The sequence below is a fragment of the Prionailurus viverrinus genome, chromosome C1 (genome assembly GCF_022837055.1).
Source record: "Prionailurus viverrinus isolate Anna chromosome C1, UM_Priviv_1.0, whole genome shotgun sequence".
Classification (NCBI taxonomy): domain Eukaryota; kingdom Metazoa; phylum Chordata; class Mammalia; order Carnivora; family Felidae; genus Prionailurus; species Prionailurus viverrinus.
The window spans coordinates 89,985,396-90,006,679 of NC_062568.1; the positions used below are offsets into that span (position 1 = coordinate 89,985,396).

At 36.2% G+C, this 21,284-nt stretch overlaps 1 protein-coding gene across 14 annotated transcripts in view; it reads right to left on the reverse strand.

Annotated features, from left to right (window-relative positions):
- Nucleotides 1-21,284, reverse strand: part of R3HDM1 (R3H domain containing 1) — a 207,876-nt gene that overhangs the window by 52,226 nt on the left and 134,366 nt on the right. For all 14 annotated transcript variants that reach the window (XM_047873290.1, XM_047873299.1, XM_047873295.1 and 11 more), the window contains one exon: nucleotides 1,563-1,717. In XM_047873290.1, the coding sequence (XP_047729246.1) occupies nucleotides 1,563-1,717 (155 nt within the window). The remainder of the gene's footprint in view (nucleotides 1-1,562; nucleotides 1,718-21,284) is intronic.

Sequence of the window (21,284 nt, forward strand, 5' to 3'; positions counted from 1 at the left end):
TCACTTGCAACTTATTCCAGAAGGATGAAGGAAAGGTAAAACAAATTTCTGAGAATGTGTCATATTACACTAAATATACCTGACCTATACATGAAACAATAGGTATTTCTACTTTACAACTATAAATTAAAATCCACAATACTTTTTAAAAAAATGTTTATTTATTTTTTTGAGAGTGAGACAGAGCACTGTCTCAGAGGCAGAGAGAGAGGGAGACACGGAATCTGAAGAAGCCTCAAGACTCTGAGCTGTCAGCACAGAGCCTGATGCAGGGCTTGAACTCACGAACCATGAGACCATGACCTGAGCCAAAGCTGGACGCTCAACCGTATGAGTCACAAGGCGCCCCCCAACGCACTTTTTACATAGAAAACTCAAATAGTTTTATGACTTTTATTTATTTACTTTTTTAAAGTTTACGTTCCGGGGCGGGTGCGGAAGGGGCAGAGAGGAGACAGAGGGTCTGAAGCGGGCTCTGCAATGTCAGTAGAGCGCCCAATGCGGGGCTTGGACTCATGATCCGGGAGATCGTGACCTGAGCCAAAGTCAGACAGTGAACCAACTGAGCCACCAGGTGCCCCAGTTTTATGACTTTTAAATAAATAGAACCAATAATAAAAAAATTTTTTTTAATTAAAAAAAAATTTTTTTTCAATGTTTTTATTTATTTTTGGGACAGAGAGAGACAGAGCATGAACGGGGAGGGGCAGAGAGAGAGGGAGACACAGAATCGGAAACAGGCTCCAGGCTCCGAGCCATCAGCCGAGAGCCTGACGCGGGGCTCGAACTCACGGACCGCAAGATCGTGACCTGGCTGAAGTCGGACGCTTAACCGACTGCGCCACCTAGGCGCCCCTAAAAAAATTTTTAAAGTGTAGTAGTTCTCTGTTAAACTATATTCAGTATTCTGTACAACAGTTATTCTGTGCTTGTGTAAATTGTTCTGGGGAATATAAAGACAAGATACAGTTCATAACTCATTTTATGTAGTGACCAAAAGTCCACAACATTTTTAATACATGATATGCCATTCCTTTCTAGGACTGGTGGTAGGGAAAAAGATCAGTTCCATGGAAAACCTGACATTCTTTTCTATTCTATCAACACTGATTTATAGTTTGTATTCTGCCTCACTCTTTTAAATACCTACCTCTCCCTCTATTTTCCCTGTCATCCCCCTCTCAACAAGACTTTCTAAGGAGCTGAAGAAAAGAATCAGATACTAGGTTGTTATATGTTTCTATCATTGGAAACATAGACAATGCCAAAGAAAATTTTCTTGCCAATACCAATGTGGTTCACGTGGTAGTACACATTTAATTATTTATAAAAATTAAAGAATTGAATGAATAAAGCAATACAATGAGGTAAAACAAAATTGCTATAACTAATACAACTCATATATATATATATATATATATATATATATATATATATATATATACTATAAATTATGTATCACAGAATCATTTCCCCTATAATAAGAAAAGAAAGAAGATGCACTGTAGCTATATATTTTATGTATTTACCTCTACCCAAAGATGCTAATAGTGACAACATACCTGGTATGATGGCACTGAAGGATATGGGATGACTACTCCTTGGATCTGATTTCCAATGCTGTTGGGCTGGCCACCAACTAGACTCTGACTCTGGGGTTGCTGAACTCCAACTAGTCCTTGGTAGTTTTGCTGGTGGTTGGGTATAACTTGATAACCTGTAATGGCATAAGGAGTTAAACCTTGCTTTGAATTTAATTTTTTTTCATCTAACATAATGTTTTTGTGTTTTAAGCAAATACTTTTGTGTTTTAAGATGACAAAAATATAAATAAAAATAAAACAACAGAACTGTTAAAATAGCAAATTTAAAAAACCCTCGGGGCGCCTGGGTGGCGCAGTCGGTTAAGCGTCCGACTTCAGCCAGGTCACGATCTCGCGGTCCGTGAGTTCGAGCCCCGCGTCAGGCTCTGGGCTGATGGCTCAGAGCCTGGAGCCTGTTTCCGATTCTGTGTCTCCCTCTCTCTCTACCCCTCCCCCGTTCATGCTCTGTCTCTCTCTGTCCCAAAAATAAATAAATGTTGAAAAAAAAAAATTTAAAAAACCCTCATTATGAGAACTAACATTTAAAGGATTTACTGTATAGGTAACTCCCAGCTGTATTTTTCCCCACTTAAAATACATTCAGATAAAATTTGTGTACAAAGATTTCCTTTGTAGTTAAGGAAATTTATATGGTTTACATAGAAAATTACTATTCAATGTATATTATGACAACTATATATGACAACTGATTTCTGAGGACCAGTACTGGCTATATAATTTCTGGTCCCTGTGCAAGAGGAAAATGTAGGGCTGCTTGTTGAAAAATTATTAAGAATTTTAGTTGGTAACAGCAGAACATCAAATCAAACACAGGGCTCTGTGTAACATCAGAGGTTGCATGCCCATGAATCTGGCTCTTCTGAAAACCAAAAGTAGGAAAGAGGAGAACCACTTTTATAGAATGGTTGTCACACTAAGACAGGCATCCTTATATTAGGAATATGTAAAGGGCACAAGAAAAATGGAGTTATTTAGCAAGTTTTTAGATCATTTCCTTAATGTATTATTAAGGTCACTTGACAGAGAAACAGGTCCTTAAAGAGATTAAGTAATTTACCTGAAGTCACACATGAAACACATAAGGGACAACTCTTCTCTAAATTGAAGGCACTATTAGTACCTTAAGTAGTAAATTAAAACTATAAGTTTATTTTTATCAAGTGAATTCATGAGTTATTTAAACAAGAATCTCCACAATGATAATCTCTGAGGAGTAATTAATGCATTAAAAAAAAAAAAGAATCATATTTTGTCTCTTGACACCAAGAGGATTCCTTTAGGTAAACCCATTATCTCAAAATTAAGTAAATTACTAGAAGCTACCACAAATCAATCTTTCTTTCTTTCTTTCTTTCTTTCTTTCTTTCTTTCTTTCTTTCTCTCTCTCTCTCTCTCTCTCTCTCTCTCTCTCTTTTCTTTTTTAAGAAACCAGATAAAAATAACCATCCAGCTTCAGGGTATTTGAAAAGTTTCTACAAAGATGAACCAAACTATAGTATTGCCCATGCAAATTTCTACAACTAAAGGTCAGTGAAATGATTTCTCTGGTAATACTATAAATATATTTTGCTATATTATAAATACCAGTTTTCATTTCTATGCTTATTAATCTCTTAAGCAACAGACATGGCAAAGATCCCATCTCAGGTACCGACTATAAATAACAGTATCAATGTAGTTGTCTGGGAGCCTCTATGATTCTGCTCAATGACTAAATAGCTAAATACAATCTGACATCAACCTTTTACAAAGAAAGAAATGCAAAGCATTATTTGTTAACTAAAAAACATATTAACAACAACAAAGTAAAAATCCAATTACAGTGAACTGTTTAACAGTGAACGGTTTTGTAAAATTATGCTAGGTCTATGGCAATAATGCTTTATGGCCACGTTATAAATGACTTCTGACTTTGTACAGACTAGTCTAACTTTGTACAGAAAATTTATATTCTAATCCTAGTCAGTAATGAAGTGATGGATAATATGCTATTTCCTAAACCTTTCTGTGAGTGAATTTTCTATAATACTTAAACTCACAGGCAGAAAAAGGAAAAGGGGAGAAGAAACTTCTTGTTCTTTAGCCTAACAGTTAACATTCAACCCTCTTTACAGTTTATTAAATCACATGTATTTCAAATTCATGCTCTAAATGCCAAACACCATCAAACCATACGCTGACACATTTCCACACCTAGGAACGTAAAGGGCAGGAATGGAAATGGGATGTGAAGATATGATCTTTTCTTGTGTTGGAAATACCATCTCGGAACATATACACACACAAGCATATACTGCAGTGTCAGAATTTGGGCTCAGCTCTTTATAGACTGGGAAAGTAACTTACGACAGACTCGTCAGACCTACAGTCCTCTACAACTGAAAAGAAAAATGTAGATACCTGGCAGAATTCACTGTAATGTAATCTGACTTAAAAACCTCGACTTAAAGCAGTCACATCCTCCCAGGGAACTTCACAACTATTTCTCATACTACTTTTATAGTTTATTCAAAATACATTTGAAGTTACAGGTTACCTTGAAATAAAACTTTGAAAAAGAAAAGCCAATTTATGTGCAAGTGTTCTGATTTCCTTTATTTAAATTTACTAATTTCTGGAGATTCACACTGGAGCCTTCCAGCCTAAAATTTTCATTAAAAAAAAAAATTTTTTTTAATGTTTATTTACTTTTGAGAGATAGGGAAGAGCATGAGCAGGGGAGGGGCAGAGAGAGAGACACAGAATCCAAAGCAGGCTCCAGGCTCTGAGCTGTCAGCACAGGGCCCGACGTGGGGCTCGAACTCACCAACCGTGAGATCATGACCTGAGCCAAAGCCGGATGCTCAACCGACTGAGCCACCCAGGCGCCCCCAGCCTAAAATTTTCTTATGAAAAAAACATCTGACAGAGAACACTTTCAATAAATAGCTATAGATTCCATGTCATAGGACACTACATCATGGAATGTGCATCAGTAAATTTCTAATGCTATTTTAGATTCCCTAATGCAACCTAATCCCCATCAATATCCATGCCACAGTGTATCTCCACACAAACGTCATGCATGTTTTGACAATGTGACAACATAACATGAAGTCTAAAACATCCGACTCCATCACCTCATCATTTGTTACATAGGGTATTAAGCTGTGAACCCAGGATGTTACTGGTGGGGATATAAAGAAAATAAGACATAGTCCCATTTCTTTGAATTAGGTATTCTTAGCCCTGATACTATATTAGAATAACAGTATAAAAAACACAAAAATAGGAGGGTGAAATTAACCCTGAAAGAAGTAATACCATTTGAGCTTGGACTTAAGGAAAAAGAAAGATGTCAGGAAAAAGTATAGGGGCACCTGGGTAGCTCAGTTGGTTGAGCGTCCAAGTTCGGCTCAGGTCATGATCTCGTGGCTTATGAGTTTGAGCCCTGCATCGGGTTCTGTGCTGACAGCTCGGAGCCTGCAGCCCACTTCAGATTCTGTCTCTCTCTCTCTCTCTGCCCCTCCCCTGCCCGTGTCTCTCTCAAAAATAAACATTAAAAGCAAAAAAAAAAAAAAAAAAAAGTAGCATAAACAAACTGGGAACATATTCTTAAATAAAAATAGAGCTATTAAAAATAAGAATGTAGGGGTGCCTAGGTGGCTCAGTCAGTTGAGTATCTGACTCTTGATTTTGGCTCAGGTCATGATCCCTGGGTCATGGGACAGAGCCCTGTGCCAGGCTTTGTGCTGAGCCTGGAGCCTGCCCTCCCTGTCTTTCCCTCTCTCACCAAAAAACCCCCCAAAAAACAAAAAACAACACGTCAAACACTTAAAATTTTTTTTTTTTTGCATTTATTTATTTTTGAGAGACAAAGCGTGAGCAGGGGAGGGGTAGAGAGAGAGGGAGACACAGAATCTGAATCAGGCTCCAGGCTCCGAGCTATCAGCACAGAGCCTGACACGGGGCTTGAACCCATGTACTGTGAGATCATGACCTGAGCTGAAGTCGGACGCTTAACCAACTGAGCCACCCAGGCGCCCCAGAACGTCAAAACACTTTATTTAAAAAAAAAAAAAAAAATTTTTAACATTTATTTATTTTTGAGACAGAGAGAGAGCATGAACAGGGGAGGGTCAGAGAAAGAGGGAGATGCAGGATCTGAAACAGGCTCCAGGCTCTGAGCCGTCAGCACAGAGCCTGACATGGGGCTCGAACCCACGGACTGCGAGATCATGACCTGAGCCGACGTCAGACGCTTAACCGACTGAGCCACCCAGGCGCCCCATCAAACACTTTAAAAGAAAGTATCTTTCCTAAGAAGCCCACATTAATCTTCTTCTAATTTTGTTCTTTGCCTTATTCCAGATGTTTTAAATGCTACAGATAACAATCCTAAGTGGCTCCTGCTGTGTCACATTTTACAAGCAGCCTGGACAAGGATGAGAGGCACAATGAGTTCCACTGCAGCCCCAGCAGATGGCCTAGGAGCAGACATCTGATCTCACTGCCAGCCACACGCACCAATAAAAAGCTCTCAGGGGGCAGGACAGGAAGAGAGCCAGCCATTTTCGGAGCCCTGCAGCCTTGGCAGACAAAGTGGGGGCAGGCATCTGGTCTGCTGCTGGCCCTGCCTACCAACACAAGACTCTCAGGGGACAAGGCAGGCAATGCAACATGCAGGTCTGTATGGTGATCTGCTGAGGGCAGGCCTGTGGTCTGACCGCTGACACTGTCTAACTATAAGCCCACAGTGATCCTGGGCCAGTCTGGGCCCTAAACAGCACAGGGACCAAATCCTACCTACAACATGCAAAGTGGGCCATTACAGTCAAGAGGACTGAAGGCAAAAGTGGCTCAGCCACAAAAGCAGAGCACAAGCAACCCAGAGGAGCCACCACGAAGCACCTGGTTCTGGTAAAAAGGGGATACTGTGCTACTGAGCACCACTGGACCTCTTTTTCTTAAGGCCACTACTTTCAAGATCAGTAGACAGAGTTGACCTTCTTAATACACAGAAACAAACGTGGAGAGTTAGACAAAATGAGGAGACAAGAATACATCCCAAATGAAAGGACAAAACCGCAGCAAAAGGGCAAAATGAACCTGAGATCAGCGATATGTCAGGATAAAGAACTCAAAGCAATGGTCATAATGATACTAACTGGACTTGAGAAAGAAAAAATGGACAAACTCAATGAGAATTTCAACAAAGAGAAAATATAAAAAAGAAACAGATGAAGAATTCAACAACCGAAATGAAAAATATACTAGAGAGAATTAGCAGATTAGAGGATACAGACGAACAGATCAGTGATTTGGAAGGCAGGTAATGAAAAGGCAACAAACTGAACAGCAAAAAGAAAAAATAATAAAAAATGAGAATAGGTTAAGGTTGTTCAGTGACATCATCAGGTGTAGTAACATTTGCAGTATTGGGATGCTAGAAAGAGATGAGAGAGAAAAGGAGGCAGAAAATGTATTTGAAGAAATAATAGCTGATAACTTCTTGAATTTGAGGAAGGAAACAAGACATTCAGATTCAGAAGACACAGAAGGCCCCCAATAAATTAAACCCAACGAGGTTCACACCAAGACACTTAGTAATTGAAAGTAGTGTCAAGAAGAGAGAAATCCATTTTATTTTTTTAAGGAGGCTCCACCCCCAGTGTGGAGTCCAATGCAGGACCTGAACTCATGACCCTGAGATCAAGACCTGAGGTGAGATCAAGAGTCAGATGCTTAACTGACTAAACCATCCAGGCACCCCTAAAGGACATTCTTTGAGTGGAAAGAAAAGGCCATAATCAGGAGTAACAAAATTATGAAAGAAAAAAAATTCATATGTAAATACAAACACAATCAAAGTGGTAGATTAATCACTGAGGGTAAAGCACAAAACCAGTAAAATAAATATATCTATGAAAATCAGTTAAGGGATCCACAAAATAAAAGGATGTGAAGTAGGGGTGCCTGGGTGGCTCAGCTGGTTAAGCGGCCAGATCTTGATTTAGCCTCAGCTCATGATCTCATGGTCATGGGATCAAGCCCTGTGTTGACCTCCTCACTAAGCATGGAGCCTGCCTGGGATTCTCTCTCTCCCTCTCTCTACCCCTCTCCTGCTCTCTTTCAAAATAGATAAACTTTAAAAAAAAGTTAAAAAAGGATGTAAATATGACATCATATACATAGAATGTGACGTGGAGGGGAGTAAAAATTTATTGCTTTTACAATAGGTTCAAACTTAAATCAACTATCAATGTAATATAGACTTCTATATGTATATTATATGTGAGACTAATGGTAACCACAAAACAAAAACCTGTAATAGATACACAAAAAATAAAGAGAAAGGAATCTAAGTATTTCACTGAAGAAAGCCATCAAACCACAAAAGAGGAGAGCAAAAGAAGAAAGGAACAGAGAACAGAGAAGAACTTACAAAAACAACCATAAAACAAATAACAAAATGGCTGTAAATATATACCCATCAATAACTACTCTGAATGTAAATAGACTAAAGGCACCAATCAAAAGACACAGGGTGAATGCATGGATAAGAAAGCAAGACCCATCAATATGCTGCCTACAAGTGACTCACTTCAGACCTAAATACACATGCAGACTGAAAGTTAAGGAATACAAATAAATGTACTGTGAAAATGGAAGTGAAAAGCAAGCTAGGGTAGCGAAACTCGTATTGCACAAAACAGTCTTTAAAACGAAGATTGTAACGAAACAAAGAAGGACACTGCATAATGCTAAAGGGAACAATCCAACAAGAGGTTGTAACAATAATAAGTACTTATGTACCTAACTTTGAAATTCCTACATATATAAAGTAACTATTAAAAGATATCAAAGAAGAAATGATAGTAATACAATAACAGTAGGGGATGGTAATACCCCATTTACATCAATGGATACATCCTCCAGATAGAAAACAAGGCAGCAGGAGCTCTGAATGACACACTGGATCAGACGGACCTATCAGATATATTCAGGACATTCTATCCAAAAACAGGAGCTTACACATTCAAGTGCACGAGACAGTCTTCAGAACAGATCATGTGTTATGCCACAAAACAAATTTCAATAAATTAAAAAAAAAAAGTCATGTATTTTTTCTGACCACAATGGTATGAAACTAGAAATCAACCACAAGAAAAGATTTGAAAACATGAATACATGGGGGCTAAATAACATGCTACTAAAATGGCTCAACCAAGAAATCAAAGAGGAATTTAAAAAATACATGGAGACAGATGAAAATGAAAACACAATGGGCCAAAATATTTGGGATGCAGCAAAAGCTGTTCTAACAGGGAAATTTACAGCAATACAGGTCTATCTCAAAAGCAAGAAAAACTTCAAATTATCAATCTAACTTTACATCTAAAGGAGCTAGGAAAAGAACAAGGCACAAAGTCAGTAGAAGGAAGGAAATAATAAAGATCAGAGCAGAAATAATGAAACAGATACTAAAAACACAAAAGAATAGATCAATGAAACCAGGAGCTGATTCTCTTAACAGATCAACACAAGTGATAAACCATTACCCAGACTCACTAAAAAGAGAGAGAAAGAGAAAGAGAGAGAGAAAGAGAGAGAGAGAGAAAGAAAGAGAGTGAGAGGACTTAAATAAATAAAATCAGAAATGAAGTGGGCGCGCCTGGGTGGCTCAGTTGGTTAAGTGGCCGTGGTTGACTTTGGTTCAGGTCATGATCTCGCAGTCCCAGGTCAGTCCCTGTACTGACAGCTCAGAGCCTGGAGCCTGCTTCGGATTCTGTGTCTCCGTCTCTCTCTCTGCCTCTCCCCTGCTTGTGTTTTGTCTCTCTCTCAAAAATAAATAAACATTAAAAAAAATTTAAAAGAAAATCAGAAATGAAGGAGGAGAAATAATAACTGACAACCATAGAAATTAAAAGGATTATATTATAAAAACTATATGTGACAAACTGGACAATCTAGAAGAAATGGATACATTCTTAGAAATATATAATCTTCTAAAATGGAATCAGGAAGAAATAAAATTTGAACATACCGATTACCAGCAATGAAATGGAACCAGTAATCAAAAAACTCCCCCCAAACACAAGTCCAGGACCAGATAGCTTCAAAGGGGAATTCTTTCAAACATTTAAAGAAAATTTAATACCTATTCTTCTCAAACAATTCCAAAAAACAGAAAAGGAAGGAAAGCTTCCAAGTTCATTGTATGAGCTCGAACTACTCTGATACCAAAACCAGATATACCACACACAAAAAGAAAACTACGGGCCATTATCTCTGATGAACACAGATGCAAAAATTCTCAACAAAATGTCAGCAAACCAAATCCAATAATATACTATAAAAAGAAAATCATTCACCAGTGTAGAGTGAAATTTATTCCAGGGATGCAAGGGTGGTTCAGTATTTGCAAATCAATCAATATGATACATCACATTAATAAGAGAAAGAATAAAAACCACATCATCAGCTCAATAGATGCAGAAAAAACATGTGACAAAAGACAACATCCATTCGTGATAAAAACCGTCAACAGGGGCGCCTGGGTGGCGCAGTCGGTTAAGTGTCGGACTTCAGCCAGGTCACGATCTCGCCGTCCGTGAGTTCGAGCCCCGCGTCAGGCTCTGGGCTGATGGCTCAGAGCCTGGAGCCTGTTTCTGATTCTGTGCCTCCCTCTCTCTCTGCCCCTCCCCCGTTCATGCTCTGTCTCTGTCCCAAAAATAAATAAATTAAAAAGAAAAAAAAAAAAACCCGTCAACAAAGTAGGTTTAGAGGGAACATACCCTGACACAATAAAGCCAATATATGAAAAACCCACAGATAACATCATTCTCTATGGTGAAGAACATAGCTTTACCTGTAAGATCAGGCACAAGACAAGGATGTCCACTCTCAACAGTCTTATTCAACAAAGTACTGGAAGACCTAGCTCCAGCAGTCAGACAAGAAAAATAAAAGGCATCCAAATTGGAAAGGATGAAGTCAAATTATCACTACTGCAGATAACATGATACTATAAATAGAAACTCCTAGAAATTCCACCAAAAAGCTATTAGAACTGATAAATGAATTTAGTAAGGTCACAGGATACAAAATAAATATACAGAGATCTGTTAATTACTATCCACCAATACTGAAGTAGCAGAAAGAGAAACTGAGAAAACAATCTCATTTACAATTACAACCAAACAGGTAAAATACCTAGGAGTAAACTTAATCAATAAGGTGAAAGTCTTGTACTATGAAACTACTATTAATGAAAGAAATCAAAGATGACATAAACAAATGAAAAGATATTCCATGTTCATGGATTGGAAGAACCAATATTGCTAAAATGTCCATATTACCTAAAGCAATCTATAGCTTTAATGCAATCTCTAGCAAAATACCAATATACTTTACAGAACTAGAAAAAAAAAATCCTAAAATGTGTATAGAACCACAAAAGTCCCCAAACAGCCAAAGCAATCTTGAAATAGAACATTCCTAGATTTCAAACTACAGTACAAACTTGTAGTAATCAAAACAGAATGGTACTGGCACAAAAACAGACACATGGATCAATAGCACAATAGAAAGCCCAGAAATAAACCCATATTTATATGGTCAGTTAATGTATGACAGAGACAAGAACATACAGTAAGAAAAAGACAGTCTCTTCAACAAATGGTCCTGGGAAAACAGGGCAACTACATGCAAAAGAAGGAAACAGGACCATTTTCTTACACCACATATAAAAATAAACTGTAAATGAATTAGAGACCTAAATGTGTGACCTGAAATAAGAATCCTAGGAAAATAAATATGTACGCAGTAATTTATTTTTTTAAATAAATTTATTTTAAATTATTTTTAAATATTAAAATTTTAAACATTAAATATTTTAATTTAATATTTAATATTTAAATATTAATTTTAAATATTAAATTTAAAAACATTTTAAAATAATTTTTTAAATTATTTATTTAAAAAATAAATTTATTTTAAAAAAGTAAATTACCCTCAACGTGGGGCTCAAATTCATAATCCCAAGATCAAGAGTCACATGCTCTACTGAGCCAGCCAATCACTCCCACAGGCAGTAATTTCTTCTCTGATACAGATCTTAGAAACATTTTTTTAGGGGTGTCTGGGTGGTTAAGTGGATTTAGTGTCTGATTCTTGATTCTGGTCAGGTCATGGTCTCATGGTTGTGGGATTGAGCCCTATGTCAGGTTCTATGCTGAGTATGGAGCCCGATTGGGTTTCTCTCTCCCCTTCTGCCACTCTCCTGTTCGTGCTTGCACTCCCTCTCTAAAATAAAATAAAATAAAATAATTGAAAAAACAATAAGAAACATTTTTTAGATATGTCTCTTTGGGCAAGACAAACAATAGCAAAATTAAACTACCGGGACTACACCAAAATAAAAATCTTCTGCAGAGTAAAGGAAACCATCAATGAAACAAGGCAACTTACTGAGTGGGAGAAGATATTTGCAAATGATATATCTGATAAGGAGTTAATGCCCAAAATATATAAAGATACAAGTCAACAACAAACCCCCTCAAATAATCCGATTAAAAAATGGCAGAGGATGTGAACAGACATTTCTCCAAAGAAGATATCCAGACGGCCAACAGACACATGAAAAGATGCTCATCATCACTTATCATTGGGGAAATGCAAATCAAAACCACAATGAGATATCACCTTACACCTGTCAGAGTGGCTAAAATAAAAAACACAGGAAATAATAAGCGTTGACGAGAATGTAGAGAGAAAGGAACCCTTGTGCACTGTTGGGAGGAATGCTAACTGGTGCAGCCACTGTGGAAAACGGTATGGAGGTTCTTCAAAAAATTAAAAACAGAATTACCGTATGATCCAGCAATTATACTACTTACCCAAAGAAAAGGAAAACACTAATTCAAAAAGATATATGCACCCCTAGGTTTACAGCTGCATTATTTACAATAGCCAAGATATGGAGGCAATTCAAGCGTCCAATGACTAATAAATGGATAAAGAAAATGTGGGATCATATATATACACAATGGAATATTACTCAGCCATACAAAAATAATGAAATCTTGCTATTTGCTATAACATGGATATACCTAGAGGGTATAATGCTAAGTGAAATAAGTCAGTGAGAGAAAGACAGATACTATTATGATTTTCCTAATGGAACTTAGGAAACAAAACAAAGGAACACACAGGAAAAAAGATTAATACAAAAAAAACAGACTTAAATAGAATAAATACATGGTTATGAGAGGGAGGTGGCTCCTGGGATGGATGAAATAAGTGAAGGGGATTAGGAGTATAGGTATTTTGATGAACAGAATTGTTGAATTATATTACATACCCAACACCAGTAACATTGAATGCTAATTATACTTAAAAAAAAAAAATCCACAGGTAATATCTAAAATTGTTCTTTTTAATTGTTCTCTCATTGTTTGTGCATGCCTTAAAAAACAATAAAATGGTGTGCTTTTTTAATAAGGTTAGAAACTTTAACACTCTTCCACATTAAAAACAAAGAAAACCCATATCAGCTATCACACAGCTAAGCCAGTAAATGGGCACTCAATATTTATACTTACTGAATAGACAACAGAGGAAAACATATTCTTAACATAATAGAATCAAAATAATATATGCTTCTACATGAAACCAGAGGCTTACTATGTGTGCTGACAGGCTGACTGAGAATAGCGTTTTTCACTGTCCACATCTATCAAATGGCTCTGAAAGCAAAAGCTGAACTTAAATTTTAAGGTAATGCATTTAAAATAAGGTTAAACGTATTTAACTGCCATTTCATTAAAATGAAATCGGACCCTGTGATTACAAATCACCTCAGCGGATTCACGAAATCATGGGTCACTCATTAATCCTCTCCTTACAAACTGTACTGCAGCTGAAATGCAGATTTCATGTCATTAACCTCAAGGTGCTTACTTGATAAGGAAGAACACAGAAATGTTTTAGTTTATATTTAATATGTAAAGCTTGAAATGAAGGTTTCATTTGAATATTTCTGAATAAATCTGCACACTTAAAACATATCTAAAAAAAGCCTTATTTGATTATGCAATAGGTTTTCATGGTAGAACATTTGGAAAATACGAAAAAGGAAAAAGCCACTATGGAAAAACATCATTTTCATAAAACAATTACTCATAGATAATTACCATTTACTTTTATGTATAGGTAGCCTTATTTCTGTGGACAGATATAAATACACATATCCACTTACATTAGATATAGAAATGGCACATACTGTTTCAAAAGCTTTTCCATAGCTATGGATAAGGTCAACAGAAATTTCTAAAAAAACTATGGGAAGGAAGTATCTAAGTAAATGTTCTTACAAGACACTTAGACCTCAAGTTAACAATCAGAGGATTAGAAAAGAAATCAACTGATCTGAACTCTCTATCGTACTTTAAGGAAAAGGCATGTGTTAAGAAGTCAACAAAACAAAAAGACCTCAATATGTCAGAAAAAACTATGTTAGTTTCCCATGGCCATTCTGAAATTCAGACCAAACACAAATTTAGCTCAAAATTCCTATGCCTCTTCATTTAGAATACTGCATAATTGTCATTTTTTTGGATGACACCACAAAGTAACATCAGTAGCTAACACTGACATGACATTTATTAGGTTTTGGGCACTGTTCTAAGTACTTTATACTTGCTAACTCATTTAGTGCTCACAATCTCATGAATAGGTATAATTATTACCCTTATTTTTTTAGATGAAGAAACAAAAGCACAGAGAGGTTCACACCTTGCCAAACAGGGTTTGCACATACTATTCTGATTCTAAACTTTCCTTTTCTCAGGGACAAACGCTGAGATAGAGTATTACAATAAGCAGAACACTGAACACCTAGGCTCCTTCCATTTTCTGAGAATTTTGGTTAATGAAGACTTTTACTATAGGTTAAGATACTTAAGTCTCAAGATAAATTTAATTATAGGAAAAAAACGAATGATTGCAAATAGTCAATTAACTAGGACTTTTTCATTTGAATTGAAGATTATTTTTAAGTATAAATGTGGTTATCCAAAACAGGAATCAGAGTGAAAAGTTGTTGAACAGTTAGTCCAGATGGCAGTTATAGGAACTTGGGGTTAAAAAAGACCATATCTTAAAGAGTTTATACAATTAGCCCATAATGTCCTCTCCCCTGGGAGGGGGTCTCCTTCACTTGTTTTGCCCATTACTCTCAAGGGGTGTGGTTTGTGACCTCTTATATTTCAAGATAACACTTCCTTGACTTATTATAATTAGATCCCACACATATAAGAAACAGTTGAGAAGAGGAAAAGGAGGCTCAAATATTTCAGGCTCATGTCCCTTGGTTTGTGTCTCTCAACCTGAGTATTTTTCAGGCCAGTCTTCAATATTCCTTGTTGGGGTTTAGCTTTGCTATTTTGCTTCAAAGGCTGACTTTGCTCAAAATGTACTACTCTGTTCCCATATCCCAGATGAAGCCACTTAAGATTTTTTTTAGTAGAAATTTCATAATCTGGCTCTTCTCTGCAAAGTTGAGTTGCTTTGCCAAGAAGTCAGACTTTACACCCAGTGGGGCAAAGGGAGCTCTAACTTTGGACACCTGTGTACAAAGAGGCATGTGCTGTATCATGGGTGAAGTCTTAAGTTATTGTGAAGCAATGATTCTCTTCTATACACTCAGTAGCTTTACATTCACTTTTATATTTGAGGTAGGAAAAGCTAGCAGGTGTGAACCACACTGGATAGGAAGTTGCCAGGACCTGAGGAATTGAAGCATCACTTAAAAAAAAAAGGCGGGGGGGGGGGGTGGTGGGGAGGGCATCATTTAACATTTCATGTTAAAAGGAGGGGAATTGTACTGGTAATCTGGACAGGTCCCTGAAGGTTTTTCTAGAAGTCACAGTGAGATGTTTGACCATTCATTCCAGTAATGACAAACCACAAACCACAACCTGGCAGCTGGTTGTATAAAATCCTTGAGTATACTCTCTAAAGATGAGGAAATCAGAAGTTGCAAAAAGATGACTTGACTTTATGGATGGCCAAAGACCATGGGATCTATGATGGATGAAGTTACTACAACCACAAGGAAAACTAGACATAGTCAGTTGGAAAGCAGAGAAAACAAACAAAAATCCACATCATTCTACTAATCAAATTAAAGAATGTTACCATGGCCTATGCAAGACAAAATCATTACTATTTTATTAGCAATATAACATAAAGAATCATCTAATCACAGGTATGCCTCACTTTATGCACACTTGGTAAATAAAATTTACATCTAAAAGAACTGTTCAAGTTGCTCACAAATTCCTCTGAACTTGTGTTTAAACAAAGGAATCTCAGGCTGCTGAGCATCAAGTTACAGGGTGGCACTTAGTAGAGAAGTGGCACTGTGGTTTAGGTTCATCATCTAATTATTCAGACAAAAGGAAGGGAAAGGACATAGTTCTGATAGTTTCAATAGCATATAGTTTGAAGACTGTCAAGTATGAGGAAAAAAATGCAATGATCTTGAAAAGAGGGAGAAAATTGAAGACTGGGAAAGAGGAAGTAGCTTCTTCGAGAATGAAAAGTACCATTAGGTTACTGGAGGGGAGGTGGTAGGGGAGATGGGTTAAACAGGCGATGGGTAGGGGCACACAGCTGGCTCAGTAGGAAGAACACGAGATTCTTGATCTTGGCATCATGAGTTCAAGTCCCACATTAGATGTAGAGATAAATAAATAAACTTAAAAAAAATAGGTGATGGGTATTAAGGAGGGCACTGGTTGTGATGAGCACTGAGTGTTGGATGTAAGTGGTGAATCACTAAAATCTACACCTGAAACTAATATTGCACTGTATATTAATTAGCTGTAACTTAAAACCTTGGAAGAAAAAAAAAAAGTCTAAGAGTGTTTCTAGTATTCTAACACTCAATATATCACCAACTTGGCTACACCTAAATTATTCTTTAATAAAAAGTGTTTCAATGTATCAAAAATTAAAAAAAATTTTTTTCCTGTGATTTTTCTATGTTTAACGTGGAAGTCAGAAGAAAACAGGATCTATATATCATCTATAGAAATTTGTGTCAATATTGTGGGAAAGCATGTATTTTGTAAAGCAAGCAATGCCAATATAAGTGATAACCAACAATAGAATAAACAATCAGATCTCAACATAGGTGTTATTTAACACTGTCATTCTCCTTTGTTAAAGGACTGCACTGCTGCGATATTATCCCATTTCTTCCAGCACTTTCAGAGGAAAGCACAATCAATTTTGCAAGCAAAGAGAACTGGGACAATATAAATTGATGGCTTAGGCACTTCCCTGGAGGGCTCCAAAGAATATTCTATTTTTAACTCTCTTTCACTTCAACAGAGAAGAGAGCAAGAAGGAAACACAGTGCTCAGCAGAAAAGTATTGCACAGGCTTTAACAGGCTAGTTTTATTTTGTGCAGGTGATGTGAACAGTATTTGTGTTAAAGGAAAGCATTCTTAGTAATATGAATCAGACATAATGGGAAAGATAATAAAAAGAACCGAAGAACTGGTTATTCACAATAGCCCTAAATCTAAGGTAATTTCACTTAAGTTTTTCAAGACTAATAACCCCATACGGCAGAAGCACTGTGAGAGCAGATTTAGGTTTTTTTTTTTTTTTTTTTTGATAAGCCATTTTGCCAACTCTAATCTGTAACTAGATATCCACAATATAATTTAGATGAACTGTTTCCAAATCATCAAAACCTCAAGTTTGTGATCTTGGTCTGTCTTACGCTTGGTTGGTGGGTCTTCAACTGAAAGCCTCTTAGGTGAATTTAGAAGAAGACACAATTGCCAGCACACCTTCACTATTCTTTTTCCTCTACCACCTTCTGCTCCACTATTTCTGTGATTAAATAAACACAAATACGAACACACAAAAAAGAATCTAATAAAAACAGCCCCATAGGTTATAGCTCATGGCTATTTAAATGACGATCCTATGAAAGAGTCTGTACAACTCAAGGAAATCTATGGGTACTTACCAGATACTTTTGGCTCCAGATTTCAGTGGCGGCAGGTTAATGGAGAAGGGAAAAGGGAAATAGGTGGATTTGTAGGTATTATACAATTGTCTGAATCTGTGTTGGTCACACAATACTAAGAAATGCTCATAGAATCAATGAAAAAACAAGGATAACCAGGGCCATCAAAAAGTAACAATATATAAAATTGCTATTATGTGAGTCAAAAGATGCCAAAAAAGAAACTAACTTTGTACCAAAGTCCCTATTTTACACAGAGAAATCCCTTGTTAATATCAGCCCTCCTGTGCTTATCCAATATGTCCATTTCTTCCTTGCCTGCTTTTTACACCAAGTTACTTTTAAATCTGTACTCTGCAATGCTGCCAATATTCTCTGCATGTTACAGACTGTTTATCCTAAAATGTTCCTTCTATGGTGTGGTTCATCAGGACCCTATCATAGTCTACTGGTAATGAAGCTTAATTGAAACCACATGGTTCTGCATTACTTGAAAAGCTAACACTGACAATATAATGCATTGATATTCTTTGAATTTATCAACTGGCTGCAAAACTAAAATGACATTTCATTTTACAGAGTTATTCTGTTTTCCACATGCATGCGATATCACAGTTTGGAAAAAAATTGAATTATATCCCTGGTCAGCACCCATATGTAGTTTTAGATGCTTTTAGGTGTCTTAGGTCCATTAGATGGCATGCATTAATGCACACTAATATTCCTTAAAAGTTATGTAGCAGTAGAGAAAGAGATGTACTCGACTATTGCTAATGAGTTTGGCATGCTCAAGACATTAGCCTTTTAAGAAAAGCTATAAAGCAAACTGAATCTGCCATTCAAATCTGCTTTGGAAAAGAAATTAAAGCAACAGCTTTCACAAATTTTTAAAAAGTAAATTACATTAAGTCAAGGTTGTCATTTAAATTTAAATCCCTATTTCTAAGTATGATGCATGATTAAAAGGCATAATGGAAAATATAAGCAAATATTAATACCTTAATACAGCATTAAAAAAAGAAAAAAGAAAAGAGCAGTGGAAACCTGAGTAAAAAGAAGCCAGGAAGCAGCTGAAAAAGAGACCGGTTCACTGTGAGAAATGTAAACCTCTCAGACAGTGCTACGGCCCCGAATCCAACAGCTCAGGAACAAGGCCAATTATTGCAAAATATTAAACATATATGGTAAAGCTGCAAACTTTTCAAATGAGTCATAAGAATGAAAGCAGCTACACAGAAAACAGCCAGGGATCCATAAACCCAAAATCTTTGCTGTAACTACTATGTGCAGGAACAGTTTCTTTATATCAAGTTCCTTATATGCAGTATACTTTATAGTACTCGAACTGTAAACTTTAGATAAAGAGTTAAGATAATGAATCTTTATTATTACAACTGGCAAGTAACCATTTCTTTTGAAATAGTTGCTTGTGTGACTCCAGTTTTTGACAGTAAGTCACTAAGCTACTACAAACCAATCCTCCAATATTTCACCTTCCTCAACTAGAAATGACTCACATAAGCTAGAAACACAGTATCATGGAATTTTAGAGTTCACAGAGGCTTCAACAGACAATACAGCAAGACTCCCTTACTTTGCCAGTAAGTAAAATGAAACCCAGAAGCTTTAAGTGATAGACCTAATACCAGTTAAAAATGAATGAGGCTAACAGGATTTTATACCTATTTTGTTTTCTTTCATACTATACAATGCACTGTCTGAAATGCCTTATGCAGCCAGAATTTCTTCTGCTTCTGCTGATTGGGGTTGACTTAACCTTGTTTTGAATGACCGTGACAGTTTCAGATTCATAACACAAGATATATATATATTCATTCCCCAACAATAATGATAGTACTATTTTCAATTCAAGTCTCATAATAGATGGGAGGTTTGTTGTTAAGGAGATTAACAACTATTGTGGACCTCTGGCACTCCCATGGATGGAAGACCAAAGCATTTTATCCTTAAGATATCTCCCCAACCACCTTCCTGCCCCCAAAAGGGAAAAGAGCAGAAAGTTTTACATTTTTTCTTGCCATATCCCCTGGTTTATGAATATTTAATTTAAAAATTACTTATTTATTGTGCTCCAGTGAAGAAAAACTGTTGCTAATTTATTAATGTTTTCATTATTTGGTTGAATAGTTTTACCCTTTTATGTAATACAAGAAAATAATATGCTGCTTGACTAAATGTTGTTTGGCAAGAAACAAAAAGGTAAGAGATGTAATAAATTATTTCTAATTTTAATCAGATTGGGATGGTGGAATGTACATAGGGAAATATAAGGAAAAGAATAAAAGAATGAAATCCAGAAAGTATAATGTGTATATAAAAAAAAAAGTTAATTACTGAGACATAAATTGCTATAAATTTGTTAAAAAAACACAGAAAAAATTGCCTTGTTCATTTCCCAATGCATTTTACTTTTCTATTAGGACACACACAAACATACATGCATACTTTTCTGTAAGCTTTAACAAAAAATAACCATTAACTAACTACAAAAAAAACTTTCGATTTTGAGTTTTTTAGTAGTTCAAATCCTACTAATTCCACAAAAAGGTTATAATTACCAACACAATACTTGCCACTGGCACTACTGAACTTTTCTTTAAAGAGGGATTTGCTCTTGTACTTATTAGCATAACAAATTTCCTTCCCTTTCAGATAAGGATGATTTGAGGATTTCTCTTTTTTTCTTCAAACTGAATGATATTCAACTAACTTAAGGTATAAACTGAGATGATAGTACATAAAATAATTGGAAGAACAGATTCTATAACATGTTACATTATGGTAACTTTAAGAGTCAAACACAACATTTAAAAACTGTTCACAAAAACTGTTTTTCTGTGCCTGTACTATACAGATGTACTCTGTTTCCCTCTTTCTCACCTTAACTAGCATTAGGAAAAATCCACAATGAAAATATCACTGATTATAAAACACGTACTGTCTGTCACATAGATATTTTGGCCCTCAATTGCGAGGAGTGGCATATTCAGCTGTTCTCCATTTAGTGGGAATATTTTTCCTGAGATGCATTTGTAAAAGCACATTGGTCCAACCTGTGATTAAAAGTTTCAATTCTGTAGGCAGTTTGACAATGGAGAGGAATAAAAATTTAGCCATGGAAAAGAATGAAACTTGTAAATTCATATAAACATGGAGTAAAGGATCTTTGCATGCCTCATTAATAGGCTGTATGAAACGAATTAGTCACACACAAGATATTGGAATGCGGAGACTGAAGGTAAATTTCTTTTTTGTTATGACATTAGCTGTAATCTGCATTATAATTTTGGAAGAAAATAATCAAAAGAGAAACAATATGAAAAGTTAGTCACTGTAGCCCAGGAAAACTCACAAAATAATTTCCATTAGAACAACAATGTATTTAAAACTAACGAATGAATGGTGTCACGATGAATGCTCCCATCTATAAAAAATAACTTTTGATGACTTTCAAAATTAGGGCATGTATTAGTTTATATTATTTGAAGTGGATTGTACTATAAACTTCAGGAAAACTTGAATTAAACGGAGTCATAATTAAGACAGAAGTTGGCTAAAATGACCAATGCTTGCATTCAACATCCTTCGGAAGAACATTTGTCACACATACAATACAGGGCTAGTAAAA